Source organism: Saccopteryx bilineata, chromosome 4 (genome assembly GCF_036850765.1).
Source record: "Saccopteryx bilineata isolate mSacBil1 chromosome 4, mSacBil1_pri_phased_curated, whole genome shotgun sequence".
In the NCBI taxonomy this organism is placed as follows: Eukaryota; Metazoa; Chordata; class Mammalia; order Chiroptera; family Emballonuridae; genus Saccopteryx; species Saccopteryx bilineata.
Genome location: NC_089493.1, coordinates 88,947,087 through 88,967,207, shown reverse-complemented (window position 1 = coordinate 88,967,207; position 20,121 = coordinate 88,947,087). Strand labels below are relative to the sequence as shown.

At 43.7% G+C, this 20,121-nt stretch overlaps 1 protein-coding gene across 1 annotated transcript in view; it reads right to left on the bottom strand.

Annotated features, from left to right (window-relative positions):
* RYR3 (ryanodine receptor 3) overlaps nt 1–20,121 on the bottom strand; it is a 626,037-nt gene that overhangs the window by 13,200 nt on the left and 592,716 nt on the right. The window contains exons 85-95 of the mRNA XM_066277226.1: nt 19,075–19,203; nt 16,929–17,033; nt 15,149–15,230; nt 13,162–14,495; nt 11,260–11,318; nt 10,407–10,575; nt 9,142–9,228; nt 7,066–7,266; nt 4,027–4,157; nt 740–782; nt 137–264 (exon numbers count right to left, since the gene is read on the bottom strand). Coding sequence (XP_066133323.1) covers nt 137–264; nt 740–782; nt 4,027–4,157; nt 7,066–7,266; nt 9,142–9,228; nt 10,407–10,575; nt 11,260–11,318; nt 13,162–14,495; nt 15,149–15,230; nt 16,929–17,033; nt 19,075–19,203 — 2,468 coding nt within the window. The remainder of the gene's footprint in view (nt 1–136; nt 265–739; nt 783–4,026; nt 4,158–7,065; nt 7,267–9,141; nt 9,229–10,406; nt 10,576–11,259; nt 11,319–13,161; nt 14,496–15,148; nt 15,231–16,928; nt 17,034–19,074; nt 19,204–20,121) is intronic.

Sequence of the window (20,121 nt, the reverse complement as noted above, 5' to 3'; positions counted from 1 at the left end):
TCCTAAGCCAGACCAGAGCCTGAGAGAACAAAGATCTGATTGAGATTTTTCCTTTCAGCGCCTGAGAAGGGCTGGAGAAATAAATCAAAGGGTCTACTTTAGCCAGACTGTGGATTTTAACCCCTAAACTCTGTACCATGACAACAGAGAGGCGGCCTCTGCTTTGGTCTCTTCTACTGGGCTAAAGTCAAGGGCGTTTTTGTCCAAACCCAGGAGTTCAGCAATGCGTTCCGCTCCATAGAGATCCCCATACTTGTTTATCACCTAAAGCAAAAAGGATGACAGGGTGAGGTCGGGCCACATGTCACATGTTTCTTCTAGCCCAGTGTCTTTTGGGCCACATGTCACATGTTTTCTCTAGCCCAATGTCTTCTGAGGTCTACTATACTCTGAGGTCTTCCAAGGGGTTGATAAAGACATGATTCAAAATGCAAGAGGAAAATAAGGAGAAAAAAATAACCCCCAGAGAAAACAGAAATGAAAAAGGCAATATCTTTTTGGAGGGGAGAAATATGCTCCTATGCAGGACACAATAACCGTGTTAAGCTGTTTAAGGCAGATGAGTATAGGCGTGAAGCCAAACACCAACATGTGTTCTCTTAAACCCCTCTGTGACTTACTCTTCTGAGAAACCATCATAAAAGTAACGTCAAATGTATTCATATTTGTAAACAGAGAGCTTAAAACCTATTACATTTCCTTGGTGGTTGTAGAACTCACCCCCACTGACAAGGCATACCTTTCTCTTTACAAACTTGTCCCAGTAGTTATTAGGAAAAGATCTGAAAAAAGAAAATGAAAAAGAGGGTTTCTTAACATCAAGGCAAAGCACATCAAGAAACTGCAGTTTGAGTGTCTGGACGTGTGATCCCTGTGGTTTTTGTCCTGTTCATTGAAGAGTCAGGACTTGATTGAAGTTCAGAGTCACCACGGGACTGATTTATGGTCTCACTACTTTGTACTGACTTCTGAAACATTTAGAAAGACACTGCATTTTCTATTTAAAGTTACAGTTAAGAGCCAGGGATTGTGATGACAAGATAAGACAGAAAGAGATATATGTTTATGGATCCCAGTGTTAGGTAGAAACAGAACCTTGCAGGAAACACATGCATTTAACCTTCATCCATTGAGTGCCTAGTTTATGTCAGTAGCTGGGGCATCAGTGGGGCAACGTGTAGACAAGGTCCCTAAATACATAAAGTTTCCAGTTTGGGAATCCCCTTTATTTAATTTCTACAGGGTTTTGCTAAACCAGAGTGCTCTTCTACTCTCTTCTCTGTTCTCACATAGCTCCTGTGGGGTCTGATTTCCTCGGGGAGTTAGATCCCTCTTTCCTGTAGAGGTGGTTTCCTAAAGCATCCCATCCCTAACCCCCCAGAGGGATCTTCTTTCTTCTGCCAGGTAGTAGAGGTGGTTTCCTAAAGCATCCCATCCCTAACCCCCCAGAGGGATCTTCTTTCTTCTGCCTGGTAGCATTTACTAGTTCCACTGCAAGTAGTTTTCTATTGTTAAAGTCAAGAAAGAATTGTCATTTTCAGATATGTTGGCAAAAACAATTTAAAGTATTCTGTTCCTCTGCAGAATGATTGATCCTTCCAGGGAGGGTTCCTTGTGAGGCTAGATTGCAGCCGAGGAACTGCTGGCCCTCGGCATATGCATTCTTACTTCTGTTTTCTCTTACTTGAGTCATTTTTGTTGGATTTGGAACTCATAGTCTCCTATTTTAGAAATCACCCAAGTTGGTGGGGAGGAAGTGAGGGCCTCCCCCTATTCATGGACCCCTCAGAAGAATAACCCTGAGCAAATACCACTTTCCCCATATATGGTGGCAATCTTTAAAAATATTTTTTTAATAATCAAAGCAGTTCCTTTGTCTTAAGCATCCAAATGACAAACATTAAGAACAAATACTGGGTGTATAGTATAAACTAGAATAAACTACTCATTGGGGTGATGGAAATAATTATGTTGACTTTCTTCTTTGTGCATTTTTCTGCTACTTGATTTTTATGTGTTGCATTTAGAATCTAAAATAAACAAAACAAAGGAAAATCAAAACCAAGCCAGCCTTCCTCTGTCCACACTGTTACCTCCTTTCTCTTAAATCCTTTATAAAAGTGGTCCAAGGCAACTCAGCCTTGGTCACATTTTGTTATAAGTGGAAAATTCCACAAATGGTGACTGGCCAATAACTGAAGGCTTTGGCTAAGACCCTTCCACAGATAATCTTATTTGGTCTGAGTATTTTTGTCCCCTGACTACATCTGTAAGCTCCTTGAAGGTAGAAAACATATTTTTACTTGGTAATATTCCTTACAATGTGGGGTAGACAAAAGGAACTTCAGAAGGGAAGTGCATAAATAAATGATATAGCTGTATATGAATGGTCAAGAAAAATAGTATAAGATTCTCAATCTCTTTAGAAATCAGGGAAATCCACCATGAGATTCTATTGCTCACCTATCAGGTTAGCAAAACTATCCGAGGATAAACAGTGCTGACAAGGGGAGAGAGGAGCAGGAACTCTCGTGCAGTGCTGGTTGGAAAGTAATTGGGACAGACATTTGCATGTCCTAGTATTCAGCAAATTTTTCTCCTGGTCTCTACACTGGAGAAACTGACTTGTTCACGAGTCATAAAAATGTTCACTATAGCACTGTTTGTAATAGCCAGAAACTGAGAACACTTGAAATGTTCATTGTCAGGAAAATGGATAAAGATGCAATAATATACTCATATGTGTGTTCTGAAAATGACAAAACTGTGGCTACACACATCAGCATAGGTGAGTTCTCAAATAGCCCTGAACGAATCATTCAAATGGCAGTATGAGACATAGAATATGATTTCATTTATATACAGTTCAAAAATAGTAAAAATGAAACACTATCTAGGGACATACTCCTATGTGGAAAAATTATAAAGCAAAAAATGAATGTCACTGACGTCAGGAGAGTAGAGAGCTGGGGTTGGGGAGAGGACCAAGAAGGACCATAACATCTGGGGCCTGGAAGCTTTCTGCAGTGTTCCATCTTTTAACCTTTGTAGTTCAATTTATTATTATGCTTTAAAACATACATATACATTTAATATCTTCTATCTGTATATTTAACAAGATAAAAATATTAAAAAAGAAAGTGCTCCATGATATATAGTTAACTGACAAGAAGAGATTATAAAGTACTACATGTACTAGGATATGATTATTGTGAGATAATTGAAGGCTAATTGACTGAAAAAAAATTTTTTTTTTAAATTTTAAACATCTATTTATTTATGCATTTTCCTACTTATGGACATTTAAGCTACTCCAAAAACAGTTTTAGCAGATATTCTTGTTGGGCATTTTAGTGTTCTTGTCTCATTATCTCCTTAGGAAACTGTCTTGAAACTGAACTGCCTTTACTGGCCATATCATCTTGTGCCACAGACACAAGCACTACTGATGATCACAGAGAGCTTACCCAAGAATTAAATTATTTAATGGCATCCAAAATTTCTGTACCATAATGAAGTGTCAGAAACAAAGCTTGATCCCTCCTCTTTATTTGAAGAAACTGGTAGGGACTGGCTTTAGATTTGCATGCTAACCCCCCCCCCCCCCCCAAGAGAAGAGTCTTCCCTTTCTAGGGAAGACTTACAAAAGCTCAGTGGTACCTTTGTAGAACTGCCTCTCTCGGTTTGTCTGTCTTCAGATAAGGAGCAAGTTTCTTCTTCTAGAGGGTAACGGCTGTTGCTTTTAGATGTGCATAATTTAATTGTCACAGCTCAGAGTTTCTACACAGTCACCTTTGTTTGCCTATCTAGCCCCATTTCTTTACTTTTCTTTCAGAACGTTCTCTCACAACTCTCACTTTCATGACTGTGAACACACCAGCATGAGAGCATTACCTTCATGCATGCTGATGCACTGCGCCAAGCAGCACTCCCAGACTATAGGAGGTGGTATTCTCATCCCTCTATTACCAAAGAGGAAACCAAGGCTAAGAAGGCTTGGGGACGGGGGGGGGGGGGGATACTTACGGTGTGTTGATTACCAAACGGTCCCATTGTCCCTTGATGTCATCCTCGGATGGCTGTTCCGTGATATACAGGCCATCAAACTCCAGCTTCCTGGCAATTTCTTTTTCTCTTTTGAAGACCACCAAAGGGACCTAGGAGTGGGAAGACACTGTCTATTCAGAAAAGGCTTTCTAATTAAAGCACCTTCTCCCAAGCATCTCTTACAAACTGGCTTTTCACCTTCAGCGCAGCAATCTCTGTTTAGTGGGACATTTAGGGTACCTACTTGTGCTTCCCAAGTCAAACCTCTTATCACTCCTTCAGCTAATACATCTTCCTTTCCAAAAGCTGCTCTGACTTGGGCCACCCTTCAAGGTTTGAGTTAAACAGCTGATTTTACTGGAAACTGGACTCCTTGACCCACCCTAGTTAGAAGGCCACATGTCGATGAGTCCCTGGACTGAATGAGTTAGGTCTCTTAAGTCTCCTAGGCTGGAGTTGAACTAAGAAAGGATGATAAACTATCCTGGAATTGATTGGTCAGCCACAGGGATACTATGGAATGTTCCAACCCCGTTCAGTGGCTGGGGTCATATTCTTCTCATGGCTCCGAATTTTGGTTAATGCAAAAGGGTTTGATAGATAGAATGAGTGGACACACTGGGCTCTGTATGTCATCTTTCTGTATTGAGGTTTTCTTCCTGAGATTTCTTCTCAGAAGAGTTCCTGCCAGGTGGGAGCAGGCTTATTTGTTCTCAGCTATCGTTCTCCATTCTCTTATAGTTCTAAGTCTGATATTAGACCAGATATGGTGGCATGGCTATAATGACCCACCACCAGCGAGGTACCCACCACCAAGAAGGATGGGGAAGTAAGCCACTTGCCCCAACCCTCACTAGACACATGCACCCTTCAAATAAGGGACAGAGTTAGTGAGATTAGAGGATGCTACTGAAATTCCAGAAGATATCAGAATAGCCAGAGCACCTCTCGCCTGAAAAACTTAATTCAGACAGAACCAAGATTTCTCATTCAGCCAGAAGCCACTGGTTACTTAGCAACATCCTTGAGACCTTGGTCTCCAGTTTCTACCAATAACTCTTTTCTCAAAGCTGATGATATCTATATGCCTCACATTGCCCTTTCATTTCCAAGACAAAAAGACAAAATTCAGATCATTATTTGTAAAGAAACACTTCTTGCTCTTTTTTTCTTTAAAACAATGGAACGACACTGAGGAAATAAAAGACTAATGATAGCAATATGGCAAAGGCTAAGAATAGGCCTTGTACACTGTGGGGAATCAGTTATGGCTGTCAGGTAATGGATGATATGGGAGGGGAAACAAAGGCAGAGCTACGCTGACTAATTTCTGCTGTGTTTTAAAGTGACTCTGAGTAACAATAATAATATCACGTTTCAGAGCTATACTGATCTCTGGACTCAGTCTCCCAGGAGTCTGTGCAGCACCGCAGGTAGGACCTGCACATAGTATTCCTTACGCAGTGTTTCTGCTTTGCTTCCTCTCCATCAGCACTGTATCTGCAGCGAGTCCAACAAGATGAGCTCTGGGATGGTGACCTAGGGAATAGCAGCTAACACTCTGGTTTTACTGTGTCCAATGTTCTGAGTACTTTTACAGATATTAATTCATTTACTCCTCCAAGCAACTTTTAGGAGTTGGTGGCATTGTTATCATCCTTGTTTTTACAGATGAGGAAACAGAGGAATGGCAAGGTTAAGTGGCAGAGCCATGAGCCCAACCTAGGCAGCCCAGCTACACACTCTGTGTGCTTTTATGGTTACAATGGTGTCCTCAGGGTGGTTTAGGGTACATGTGCTCTCCAGCAGGGTAACTGAACCTCCTACATGATACCATAGTCACTGGGAAAGTAAGGGCCACAGGGATAGAAATATATTTCCTGGATTCTTCCCCGGAGATGCTGGGGAAGGCTTGGTAAAGAGCCAAGGAGATATTCTACTAAAGAGAAGAAAAGATGTAATGAGAAAAGAAAAGAATGTAGTATAGTAGAAAAAGGACTGGACTTAGCACACAAAAAACAGAATAACCGAAGACTGACGTAACTGTAATAGAGTCTGAAGACAGCCCCAGAGAATTAGGTCTCTTCATATTCATGCCCTTGCATGGCCCTCCTCATGCCCTGTGCAACAATGAATCCAGCCCAGCCCTGGGAATTGCTTTAGCCAACAGAAAGCAGCAGAAATGTGGCAGTCCTGGGCCTTAAGAAGGGCCAGTAGCTTTCACTTGTGTGCTCTCTTTGGAAACTTCAAGGCCCCATATGCAAGAAGTCCAGCTCCCTGGCCAGCGGGAGAATGTGAAGAGGCCACATGGAAAGGGTAAGGCCCAGCAACCCCAGCAGAGCCCAGCCTGCCAGCTGGTCCCTCTCCACTGTGCCAGGCGTGAGCAACTGCCTTCCTGGACAGTCTGGCCCAGCTGACCTGGATGACTGTGGATGCAGCCGCCTCCACACGGAGCAGAGGAACTGCTTGAAGGTGCCAGCCAGTCCCCAGAGTCCGAGAGATAAGATGTTGTCATTTCAGCCACCAAGTTTCGGGGTGATTTGTTAGGCAGCAATAAAGAGTAACTCATGGATAAGTTTTCTTCTGATATCATGAATAATTAAAACCTAATATTTTTTTAAAGGTGAAAAGCATTTTTTATAAAAACTTCAACACAAACTCAAAAATGAGAATGAATGGTCATGTGCTAGCTCCATGTGCGACGTAGCCTAAAGGCTGTAATTTTATGAAATTCAACAAGTGGTACCTGACATGGGACTCACAGGGCAAGACTTCTCAAACTGGAGTGTGGATACAGATCACCTGGGCATCATGTTAAATCATAGACTCTGATTTAAAAGGCCTGGGACGGGCCCAAGATTGTATGGGTCTAACCAGCTCCGAGGTGATACCCGGGCTGCTGCTCCACAAACCTTAGTCTATTCGCAAAGTCTTAGAGAACAAAGGGCCGGCTGGGTTCAAAAACGATGCTTCCTCCCCCAAGCAGTCAGGGTACACTCAGAACCCACAGCAACTCACCTTCAGGCAGTAATAGCCCACCACACAGACTAAGGAGATGATGGTGTGGATTATGGCCAGGGCCCGCAGGGTCGGGGCCATGTACCCAGTGCTCTCCTGCAGGACAAAGAATACCATGGCTTCTTCCTCCTCCTCGTCATTAAAGGAGTGCCACAAGTTCGCCACATCCTCTGTCTCCTCTTCTAAAGGTTCTTCAGTGACCTGGCCCAAGACACACACTCTTATAAACATCAGAAAGAGCCTCTGCTGGTAGGCTCTCCCCACAGACTTTATGATGCAAGCAGGTGCTCTGCGAACAGTGGTGGCTCAGCGTTACTTGCTGATTGCGAAGATTTTGGGTAACTTACTCCTAGAAATCCCCAGTATCTCTAATAATTGTGAACACTTTAAAGAGACAACCCATATCTTTTGCGAAAAAGCAAAAATATTTAAAAATTAGGGAAGTTTTACTATCTATCCTTTAATCCCTGTGCCTCAGGAAGAAACCTCTGAAATGCTGTGGCCTGAGAGGAGGGAGAGACACAAGCACGCCACACACGGCACTCTCCATTCCTTCTCAGATGCCAGGGACACTCAGGGCTCCGTCTGCCAGTCTGACACGACGGCTCCCAAAGCCCCCTCGCAGGCTCTCACCGGGCAGCTCCGACCGCCTGCTGGCTCCTTCCACCTGGCTGCTGTCTGCAGTCACTTCCATCTCAATATATTTAAAACCAACTTTTGCCACACCCCTCTGTAAACTTCCGTTTTTTTTTTCTACAGGCACTAGAAAGCCATTCATTCATGGAGTGGAAGGTTGCTATGAATAAAAGCATGTTTTATAAAAATTAGATTGGTCATTTTAAATTGAAAGGGAGACAGGCAACATAGAATAGCCAATTGAGGACTATGTCAAGAATCCAGGACCCAGCATGCATGCATGCATGCATTCATTCATTCATTCCATGAACATTCATTATGTGCCAACAGCATAAAAGGCCTACTTACTGCCTGACCAGGCAGTGGTGCAGTGGATAGAGCATCGGACTGGGATGCAGAGGACCCAGGTTTGAAACCCCAAGGTCACCAGCTTGAGCGTGGGCTCATCTGCTTTGAGCAAGGCTCACTAGCTTGAGCCCAAGGTCATTGGCTTGAGCAAGGGGTCACTCGCTTTGCTGTAACCCCCCAGACAAGGCGCGCACGCGCACACACACACACACACACACACGCACACACACACACACACACAAAATAAAATACCGGCCCTGGCCGGTTGGCTCAGCGGTAGAGTGTCGGCCTGGCGTGCAGGGGACCCGGGTTCGATTCCCAGCCAGGGCACATAGGAGAAGTGCCCATTTGCTTCTCCACCCCCCCTCCTTCCTCTCTGTCTCTCTCTTCCCCTCCCGCAGCCAAGGCTCCATTGGAGCAAAGATGGCCCGGGCGCTGGGGATGGCTCCTTGGCCTCTGCCCCAGGCGCTAGAGTGGCTCTGGTCGTGGCAGAGTGACGCCCCAGAGGGGCAGAGCATCGCCCCCTGGTGGGCAGAGCATCGCCCCTGGTGGGCGTGCCGGGTGGATCCCGGTCGGGCGCATGCGGGAGTCTGTCTGACTGTCTTTCCCCGTTTCCAGCTTCAGAATTAAAAAAAAAAAACCCACTTACTAATGTTCAAAATCTTCATTTCTTTTGATTAGTCCCCTTTTCCTATATCCAGAAACCAACTACTATTAATTCTTCCTTCATAATGGCTCTAACATATGGCCCAACTCTAATGGCTCTCTGTTATGTTATTCCCCAAGGAAAGAACTGTATTACTCATTTTGAAATGCCTCATAGCTCCTAACATAGGGTTAAGGACATAGTAGACACTCGACAAATATTTGAGGAATGTATTAAGTAATGAGCAGAACCACCCTGAACTACTGAAATAGTGCCCTAATTGGCTTCCCTTGCAAGCTGTCTCTTTATTCTTCCCATTGCTAAAGATAGTATTCTTTTTAGAAGCCAATGTCTTAGAAATTTCATTAGATATTAGAATTATCTTTAATTTCTATTTTTTTTTAAAAAAATAAAGTATATTTAGCAAATAACCTTTGAAGTATCACCTTATAAAAGAGCAGGATAAAGTTGATAGCGAAGGCTACAAACAGAGCAAGGAACCTCAGGTTGTAGAAATTCCTGGCCAGGTAATGCTGAAAAGAAAAGGAGAGGCAGAAGTCACAGAGTGAGCTTGGGAGGGAAAGAGAACGTCCTTCTTTCACAGAAAACGTCTCTTCTGGTTAGGAGTTTACACAGGACTAGTCCTACTCTTTGATAAGCAGTTTTCTAGGACAATTCTGGCCTTTTTAGGACTTACTTGGGGGAGAAATAAAAAATGGGGATTTATAAAAAACTGCTTAGAATAATGCTCAAAAAGAAACTTGATCCAGCTTATCCCTCAAAAAACAAATGCCAAACCTGCCACAAGCAGACTCAAATGCTGCTATAAAGGTGCATGCCTGCGTGTGTGTGTGTGTGTGTGTGTGCATGCGTGTGCATGTGTGGGTATATTGAGCACTTGATGCAGAACAGTACTCTATTTGGACACTGAGTGACCTAAGCTCACAAAAGACCTCTCTCTGCAGCTCCCACCCTGCATGCAGCCAGACTGCGGCCCCGGGTCCTTGTCCCTTTGTAAGTCACAGCCACAGAGCCCCTGCCTGTCCCCCTCAGGGGTCACCATTCCCATTCTCACTGCCATCTTCCTGGAAACATTGGCACTTGAGTTCTAGCCTGGTAGCTGCATGGGAAAGCTCACAATCTCTCTCACTAGTGGTGCTGGGGAAGGTGCTGTCCTGGCCATCCACTACTGTGCCTCAGGGGGCGATTCATCCGAGAAAGAGTATCACAAGCTGTGCTGAGGGCTGCCTGCTTGTGCAATAACAACAGCCTTTGAGGACCCAGGTGTATAGTCTTTCTGCATCCCAAACGATCCAACTACTTCTGAACTCTGGACGAGGAGCAGCTAAGTCCCCACATAACACATATATGGAACCAGCTAGGAGGAGGAGTTCCCTCCCTCTCTGAGAGACACAGGTCAGAGAGGGTGCCCGCTGCTGGGCAGAGGAGCTGGGACACTGGCTTTATTCCAGGTTATCCTCTGTTTCTTTTTAACCAACACAAAAGAAGTAGGCAGATAAATGAGAAGAGGAAGAGGAATGAGAGAGCGAGGAAGAGGAATGAGAGAGCGAGGAAGAGGAATGAGAGCGAGGAAGAGGAAGGAGAGAGCGAAGAAGCATCACTAACCAGAGTGAAACTCTGTGGCTGCTTCCCTGAGGTCTGCCTGAGCCAGCACCTGCACCAGGACTGAGGCCAGGGCGGGAGTGCTTACCAGTAACTTGGTCTGATAGATTTCCAGCCCTTTAAAGAAATTAGCCATGAAGGCTTCAGGCTTCTCCATTTTCTGGCCACGCCGCCGCTTCTTCTTTTTTGTTGCTTCTGCCCAGAGGGCCTTGGCTTGCTCTTCTCTGGCTAGATCCTCCTTCTCCCCATCTTCCACGCTGCAGGAACAAGAAACCCACTCAGCCCAGAGGACGGAGGGAGGCCTGGCCCAGACAGGGAGACTGAATTAAGGAGAAATCTTGTCATTATTTCTCGGGGCTGGGAACCTCAGGTCTCTATCATCCCACAGGGCCTGGATGTCACTTTGCTCTTATTGAAGGTATCTGCTTTGATGAGCCATGGTCAGAGATGTACAATAGTATAAATAAGCATGCGGTCATCTTCTGAAATTTGGCTTAACAACTTTTTCCCTTCAAAAAGTCCTTTATTTTTTAAGATTTCATTTGAATTAGCAATAGTACTATTCTCCAAGTTTGTGGTAGGAATTAATAAGATATTGTGTAAAAGACCTTAGCGCAGGGCCTGGAATGTAATAGGCATTGAATATATTCGGTATCATCATCATCGACCTTATATAAAGTTACAACTTGTCGGTGTTTGATAATTTGTTGGCCAGATGGTGAAATTTGGATCTATTAGTGAAATTATATAGTTAATAAGATTAATAAAATGTATTTATTTGTATAGCTGAAGTAAAAGAAAATGTATGCAGAGCTTGCAAAATATCTATTTCTGAATGACTAGATATCAAGTTTTCTATTTACCATAGCAGTAGAATAGTAGATGCTGTCAAGAACTACGTACTACAGGATTTTGAGTACTCGAAGCCACCAAGAACTTACTCTGCCTTCTCAGGTTCTATTTTTCCTTCTGATTCACGTGCTGCTTTCATCTCTGCTGCCTAGACAAAAATAACAATCAGTCAAGCTGTTCCCAAGACAATACGTTCATGGTGATGAGCCACACGCATCGCCGGCCATTTTCATCTCCTTGATCAGAAGTCTCCAGTGGCTTTCTCTTTTCACATTTCTGCCTTTCTCTGGATTACGAATGTAAATGTCCTGCTGTATATCATCCTGGAGGGATCTCATGACAAAGATTTCAAACCTGAAAATTCCACTGCCCTGTTATTATTCCACTTGCGCTAGGACACTGTCAGAGTCCCACGGCAGCGGTCCTACTGCCCCGCGGCGTCAGGGCAAGACGGGACACAGATCCTGTCAGGTCCAATCCAGAACCTGCTTCTATCAGACAGGATACTTGCCTTGTCTTCAATCCTCTGACCATCACCCTAGTCCCTCTGATTGATCGCTGCGCTTAGAAGAAAATTAAAGCTCCTTACCGAGGCCTACAAGCCAACATGATCAGGGCCTTATCTTGCACCACTTGATTTGTTACTTCCTACACCTAAACACCCACACCTCATTTCCTTTCCTGGGACATCCCTCTCTGCAGAGAGACCTTTACATGAGCCATACATAGCCTCTGCCCGGAGTATGACTGCATTACAAGTACCTTATATCCTTTAGGACCTGGTTCATAGGATGCTTTTCAGAAGCCTCCTGGACCATCCTATTTATAGTAGGACTCACATTCACTCTGTAACACATAACTGTGCTCATTTATTTTAACATGTGTTACAAATAATATTTATCTTATTTATTTGTTGGCTTATTCCATTAGAAGGTGAACTCTATTAAAACAAAAATGTTATCTTTCCTGCCTAGCATGTAGCAGGTCTTGAATGAATCCCTTTCATGTATTAAATTCTGTTGATGCCCCAGGGTTACATCAGGGAGCAAAACAGAGTAAACAGCATTATAAGAATGCACAATTCTGATGCTTTCTTCCCTGACTCTCCAAGCCAGGTAAGTCTCTCCTATACATTTCCTTCGCACCTGGCATTCTTCCTTCCTGACATTCTTCACATCTATACTGACTTGCCCAATATCTCTCTTATCCACTAAATTATAGGGACAGTGTGTTTCTCATTCACCACTGTATTCTCAGAGACAAAACCAGTGACAAGCACATATTAACTAGTTAATAAATATTAATGTAATGAAAGAATACAAGTTGTCTTTTGGGGCTGATCTCTTCACACTTCTCTCCATCCTCTGTTTAGCACTCGAATGATGCTGTGAGTTGGGTGCTGCAACAGAGGGAAGCACCCAAGACCAAGGGTTGACCGAAGGCCAACATCCGTGACCTGGGGGCTCTGAATTACTGTTATCTCATTTTCTTAAATTAGTTGGCTGACTCAAAGTCTAACTTCCCCAAGAATGAAAATGTCCCAATCATGGTAAAACTCACTGGCATGCTGTGCTAAATATGATATCAGCTGGACCTTCAGGGACACTGCAGAATTATTGTCTTTTAAGAAAATCTCCTCTTAATGCCACACCTGGTTTTCTGTGCTTTCTGCTCACTGAATGGACCTGTCCCATGAGGACTAACCTTCTAATAAAAGCATGGGAACAAGGAAAGTGTGACAGATTATCATGTTTGAACTCCACGATGTAACTGGAAAACCACTTAGCAATTAGACACTGAGAGAACCATTTGAGCCTTGCTCTCCCCAGGCATGGCAGAGCTCGAATGATTAGACTGGGGCAACCATGGCAGAGCCGGTGCCTAATAGATTGTTGGCTCCTAGGGAAGTGCTGTCTGTACTGATTGCAAAATACAGTGGCAGGCCTTTTTTGGGGGCATAAAGAAAGGTGATGAAACCAAATTATGCTTACCTGTGCTTTCCTTTTCTTCCGTACAGTACTCTCTAGCGTAGGGCGTTCATCCTTGCCAATGATCTCAGAGAGGTCACCCAAACCCACTTCAGGCCCATGCTTTAAGCCACCTTCTTTTTTTGAGTGGAATCCAAAAAGATCTGACAAAATATCTGCGTCTCCCTTCTCACCCTTTATGAAGTGTACTAGTTCCGTGGTGACCCCCGGCTCAGTCACTTCTGTCCTCTCGGCCTCCATAGCATCATCATGGATACCAAATTGTGTCGGGTCAGGCATGTCCCCCAGGATCTTGGTCACCCTGATGTTCTTTGCCCCTTCTACCAGGCCCCCTCCAAACACTGTGTTCCAGAGGATCTGAAAGATTCCTCCCAAGATGGTGAAGAACAATTGGAACAGCCCCACGAACAACGTCCAGAAGAAAGAGAAGACCACCTTGACCAGCTCCTTCACAGACATCTTCTTCACCTTCCTGTACTGCTTCCTGAGGTTCTTCAGGGTTGCCCGCCTTAGAAAGTTGGCAACATTTCTCTTCATTGAGGCACAGGCCACAGCAAATGCAGAGGCAGACTCAAAAGACTTGTCATCCTCCTCTTCACCCTCAATTTCTAACTTGTAAGAGGAATCTTCTTCTTCTTCCTCCTCCTCGTCTTCTGGCCTGTCAGCTGAATCAGATTCAGAGATCTGAGATGCTAACTGCATTTCAAAGATGGTATCCTCACAGAAGTTCACAAACAGCTCCATCTTTTCCTGCTCTCCACCCTCGTTGACAACATCAAAGATGAACTGTCGCTTAGATTCTTTCACTTGAGGCTTTTCCCATTGAGTTCGACTGGACTCACTGATCTCAAAATAAACACGCTCAATTTTCTTGGCTCCGCCCATAATCTCAATACGTCCTAGGTATGGCTCGAAGTAATTGAGCACACTTTCTGCTGGGTCCAACAGACACTTGAGGCGAGAATCATTTGGCATGTGCTCTGAGAGATTTGTTAATAACACTGCCACATTAAACCCGATGTCCTTGGCCGGCTCATGGAACCGGTCTACAAAATCAATGTAATTAAACATGTCATTCTCATCAGCTTCTGCACATGAAAGGAGAAAGTCAATCTCTGACTGTGTGTACTGTTTTTGCCCTTCCATGGCCTTCTGGAATTCTTTTTTGGAGATAATCCCTTTACCATCTGGGTCATATTCTTTGAAGGCGTCTGAGCTGGTTAAGTCTTTAAGTTTCAAGAACATGTCAAAGAATTTCAAGATCATTTCTACATTGGTAGATGACTCTACCAGTGTGTCAACCATCTGCTTGCCAATAGTTCCATTTACCACATTCCCTGTGAGGCAGGTTCAAAAAGACATACACATATATCAATAAATCCAAGCCATTGTGTAACTGGTCAGGTAACTAGTTTTAGAAGACTTATGTGCCAAATCAGTCAGCTCTTTTCTGACTGTGATGATCTGGGAATGGGCAGGAGGGAGCAGCAAGCCATAAAGACTACACCACTAGGAGCCAAGGGGGATAGAAACAGAGGGCAGAAGGAGACGGCTATCCCAGTGCCTTTTATCTGGCCTGGGGCCTGGGAATTGGTTTTGTTATCAGATTATTGGGGACACATAGGAATAAGTGGTGCCCCTCTTATCCCCTTAGACCTAGGAGGGTGACCAACTAGATGGCTGGCATACACACCGGCAGCCAGATGTACTGAAAGCAGTGGGGAAAGGGAGAGGATAGGGAAGAGCAAAGCTTAGAGGTTTTCCCCAGTTCATTCTGGCTTTCCTACTGACATAAAGTGAGTTGGTTTCAGGCTTTGTCCTTCAGACCACGTGCCCCTCACTCATTTTTCTTGTTGCTGAAAGTTTGGCTTTCTAACCAATGTCATACGGCATGGATGACCTGCCAGAAGGCTACTCTGCACGATTAGTAAGGTTAGTGCTCGGACCAATTACAGTTGTGTGAATGCCTAGTTATACCAAACAGCCCAACCTTCCAGGAGGGACAGAAGCATCACCACCATGTCCTGAAGGAGATCCAAGAGTTCCTTCAGCAGCTCGATCTGACTGGAATCCTAGAACAGAAACAGGAGATACCCCTGAGCTATCTGATCCCTTGGCAAAGGACAGGGCAGTGAGCAAGAAGAGCCTGCTCAGGAAATGTGAGGTGAAGGCTGCGTCAGTCTCGGGAATGAGCTCCCTTTCATTTGAATGCGGACGTCTTACCATCCACTGCTTGTATCATCAGGAAGCTTGCTATAGCAGGGCTCGGCCAATAGCATTCTTTCAGTTTTCCTTTCATTAGCATACTGTGGCAGAGAGACTACTTGTTGTCCAAAGCTACTGAACAACCCAATCCACTAGAGAGCTGTTAGGTATCTCTCATAGTTTATGTTGTTGTTTTTTATACTGAGCTCTTTTTTTATAGTGAGCTCTTTGGGAATGCTACTGCAATCCAGTTAAGGTATTGAGATTAAAATGACTAAATGGGTTCTCCTGATTCTAGTTGGTGGTGATCTGGGTGCCATTGGTCCCTTAAAATGTTATATACTTGAGGCTATACCTCTGGATGGTTTTGATGCTAGTCTGTTTGGTTTTCATTTTAGCATTTCCGACAGGGCACTACCAAGTTAGCACTGTGCTTTGTACCCTATGTCACAGAAGGAAAACAATCCTTGGAAGATCTAAAGTGAGCAAGCTGAGGTGGAGATTAAACAATGCATCTGGGCTACACTTCTCTTACGGACTCTCTCTGTAAAGACAGTCTTTTGTTTGTCTAGTTCTTTAAATTTCACAGGGACCTCACCCACCTTTGGTGTGTGTCATAGCTTTATGCAAGATAGACGTGCAGGATATCAGAGCTGGAGGAGACCTCCGAGACCCTCTATCCTAACTCCTGATATTATACAGATGATGAAGAAAACACTGGAACAGGAAGTGACTTCCTGAAAGTCACTTGTGAGGAGGTGGCAGGACCAGGCACTTGTCTATGGAGCCTCTGCACTGTGCTGCCCCAGCTGAATTGACACAGGAGTCACTGGCTGACATATTACTGCCAAATTAGCAGCCCTCCCAAGAACTCTCCCCTCCCATAAGGCCAGAGTCAAAAGGGGAAAAAATGAAAGGGTTAAATAGCACATTCCAGAAGAGAGGAGGCAGATGTGACAGCCTTGAACATTTTAGGAACACATTATTTAAATTAATGCTGTAAATGTTATTCTAATCAGCCTAAAACATCCTGAACTTCTCCCTCATATGTTGCCATGGAGAGAGATGATCAACTACTACGTATACTACATTTATTTGTTCATAATAAATGCTCTGAGCGAGTCCGACTCATCTTGCCAGAGAGATGGGGAGTGAGAAGGAAAGGCAGAGATGGGAGGGAGGGAAGCAAAGGTGAGAGCGAAGGGGAATGTGGGGTAAAGGACATGCAGACCTCTGACGGCTCAGACGGGGCTGGTGGATGCTATAAAACCGACAGAGCAGTGACAAGAAAGCAAAAGGGATGAGCACTATAGAAAGCAAATGTTGAGGCAACTATGGAAAGGGTAGGTCGGTGGGACTCAAGGAAGGAAGCTGCATCCATGCAAAAGCCTGTCTGGGGCATTCATTCCTGTCTCCCATTTAGACCTGTGGTTATAAAAATGAGACCATCTGCATGACTTTTCCAGCCATGTGATCAAGCAGTCACATCCACAATGGCAATACCAAGGGGTGGGGGCTGACTTAGCATTTCACACTGACAGCTCACTGGGGACAGGCCACAGTACCTGGGAGAGTTTCATCTGCATGTTAGCAAATACGTGGAGGAAGCCGACCACCGCGTCCCACAGCCTGCTGTGAGCCAGGCTCTGCTGGTTCCCGACGCAAGGGCCCTGGGGAGAGGAGGACACCCCGTTTCACTCACACATCACCAGCTGCTCTGACACTTGCCCCAGGAGGGCATGTGACACCAGCTTACAGGAACAGATAGCTCCTTCCCAGGCCCTGGGGAGAGGAGGACACCCCGTTTCACTCACACACCACCAGCTGCTCTGACACTTGCCCCAGGAGGGCACGTGACACCAGCTTACAGGAACAGATAGCTCCTTCCCAAAGTCATACATTTTGTGCTCAATATGTCCTCAAGATAACACCCCCCTGCTCATCATAGGGGCCTATGTGTAGCAAAAGCCATGAGGAATTTCATAGTCCAGCAATTTCCAGAGATTTTCTTTTAGCCTTAGAAGATGTTCTTCAAATAAAACCTTACATTGAAGAACATTATTTAAGAGTTAAATATTCTGATTGGAATAGGAATGAAGGGCTCTCCCACCCCCACCCACTTTCATCTACACTGAGTTTATGAGGGATTCTGAGGAGCCCAGTGGGAAAGTCAGGCCAGAGTGCACCTATTATCTGGCAAAGCTACACTGAGAGTACTATGACCTCATGGCTATCTATGCAAGTGAATAAAAACAAAAACTCCTGAATAATATTGCCAGTATGCAATTACTTCTAGGATTTTCTTATCATTAACCTGAACTTCAGGTATATCTCCATCTCTAGGGATCTTTCTGGAAGCCAAACACAAAGGAATGGCAACTACCAGTTCGCATTTTCCATGTTAATAACCTTACCTATTTTTGTAGATCATTATTGAACCAGCATTTCTTATCCTAACCTCTTCCTTATTGTTTATTTTTTTTCTCCCCTTTAATCAATTCCCAAATCACTCTTCAGTAAGAAATTTCCACAAAGAGCACTGACACTGTCTCATGTTTCAGAAGAGTCCTGGCAGGATTTCTGGGGAAGAGGTGAGCAGGAGAAACGTTGGTGGCTTCGCTAAATCACGTAAGCTTGTTTGAAAATCACCATTGATGTACAGTTGGTGTCTGACCCCTAGAAGCCTCTAGATTCTGTAGAAAGAAACTTACAAAGCTCCCCTTTACTTTTGGGTAAAGGAACTCTGCACAGGGAACTCTGAAGTTCAGGATGGGTTCTGCAGAGAGCAGACCAGACGCTTGTCGAAGCTGCGTGGTGATCTTCACAGGTGTTGAACATTCTGTGACACCCACGAGCCACCTGCTCCCAGGTTTCTCTCTCCATGTTCTTACAATCCTTGGTGACAAAAATCAATCTCTCCCTGACAGTCTTAGCTTTGTGTTCACCTTAGTAAACCAATATGATCCAAGTGTGTCAGCTGGCTTATATCATGGGTCGTTAAAAAAAAATTATGTTACATCACTGAGGACTGTGATATGGCTACTAATTTTATAGCAAATTATGCCCAAGTATGTCCTCTACTCCTTTTCATAGTAGCTAACCCTCTGTAGGCAATGAACAGAGAATGCTGAGAACAGAAAAAGAATGCTGGAAGATCTAGAACGTTCAACTTAAAGTCCATCTGTAGACTTAACTGCCACTGCAGATAGCCAGTGTGCTTCTGAAGTTACCTCTTCCGTAGAGTTAATTTCTGACAAATTCATAGGATATCGTGAATTCTGTTTTTAATCTCAAGACTCAAGGTATCATGATTTATGCCTTTATTCCTTCATTCTAGCAACCCTTTCTCTACTTCACTGTCCACACCTACTGAACACCTATGATGTGCTAGAAATTGCGCTAGAAATGAAGAATTTTAAATATAATAAGGTTTTTGTCTTCAAAAACTGTTCAGTCTAGGATAGAAAGCAAAATGTAACTAGATAAATGTGAGTGTGACAAAGCTATAAACAAGTCACAGTGGGAGCCCATAAACCATAGCTTCTCGCAGAGTGTCGGGAATATTTGTTCCTGTTTACAGATAAGAAGCATTAGAAGCAACAGCACTAGATGTACAGTTCATAGGTGCGTCCAAATATTCTGTAGGGAATACAGAAGACGGGGGTGTTAAAAATGTTCTTTGTTTTTGAGTATGCATTCTGTAGCACATACCTGGATGTATTCTGTAAGAGAATTGAAAATCTGCTTGGTGACGACCAGAGCTTTGGAAAAATTGTGCTGTCCAGATTCATCAATTATATCCTTTCCTGAATAATACCAGTAGAAATCACTGATTGATTCCTAAGAATAAACAAGTAGCATTTAGTATTTCTCAGGTTTTGTCGGTGAGAATATAAGAGAGTCCTACATTGCTATGGCCTCTTCGTTATGACAGGAGCCTGGGGCTCTGTGAAGAAGCACAGAGACTGCTGACCCCTTGCATCTCTAAAGGACAGATATCCCTCTGCAGGAAAGAACAGATAGGAGAGAAGACAGCTGGACCTGGGTGACTATGATATAAGACAATTTATTTTCAAGGAAAAATGTACACTAAAGATAATAATGATTATCATCCAAATAATCACAATAATAGCAACAGCATGATAGCTGACACTGTGTCAGGCATTGTTCTGAGCTTGTTACAGATAGTAGACCTCTCAGTCTTTACTATCACCCTATTTTACAGATGAGAAAACTGGAACACAGGAGGTTAAATAGATTGCTCCAGGTGAAAAATTGTAAAGCGACAGAAGTGGTGGATGAAGAATCAACAAAAAGAATAAAGAGTCTTTTTTAATGTTTGTGTAGGTTTTGTTGACATTATTTGGATTTTCCTTCAAACAACTAAACCAAGCGACTTCATAACAGTAAGAACTTGTAGATTCATTTTTTGCCACCACTTTCTGTAACTTTTTCCTACTGAAAAATTCGTCCTCATTCATAGGTTGTTTTCCAGCTCTGGGGCATTGTGGCTAGGTTTTTACTGGCAAAACTAAATAAACCAACATTTCATAATAGATGATATGGTTTTAAACTATTTCCCCTGGTCAGTCTTCAAACATTCAGATACACATTTTAGACACAGCAAGTCCTTGAATAATGTTGATTTGTTCAAACCATTTAGTTATAATATTGATGAAATGCTATAGGCCTTTAACTCTTTCTTTCTTTCTTTTTTTTTTAGTGAGAGAGAAACACAGACAGACGAATAGAAAGAGA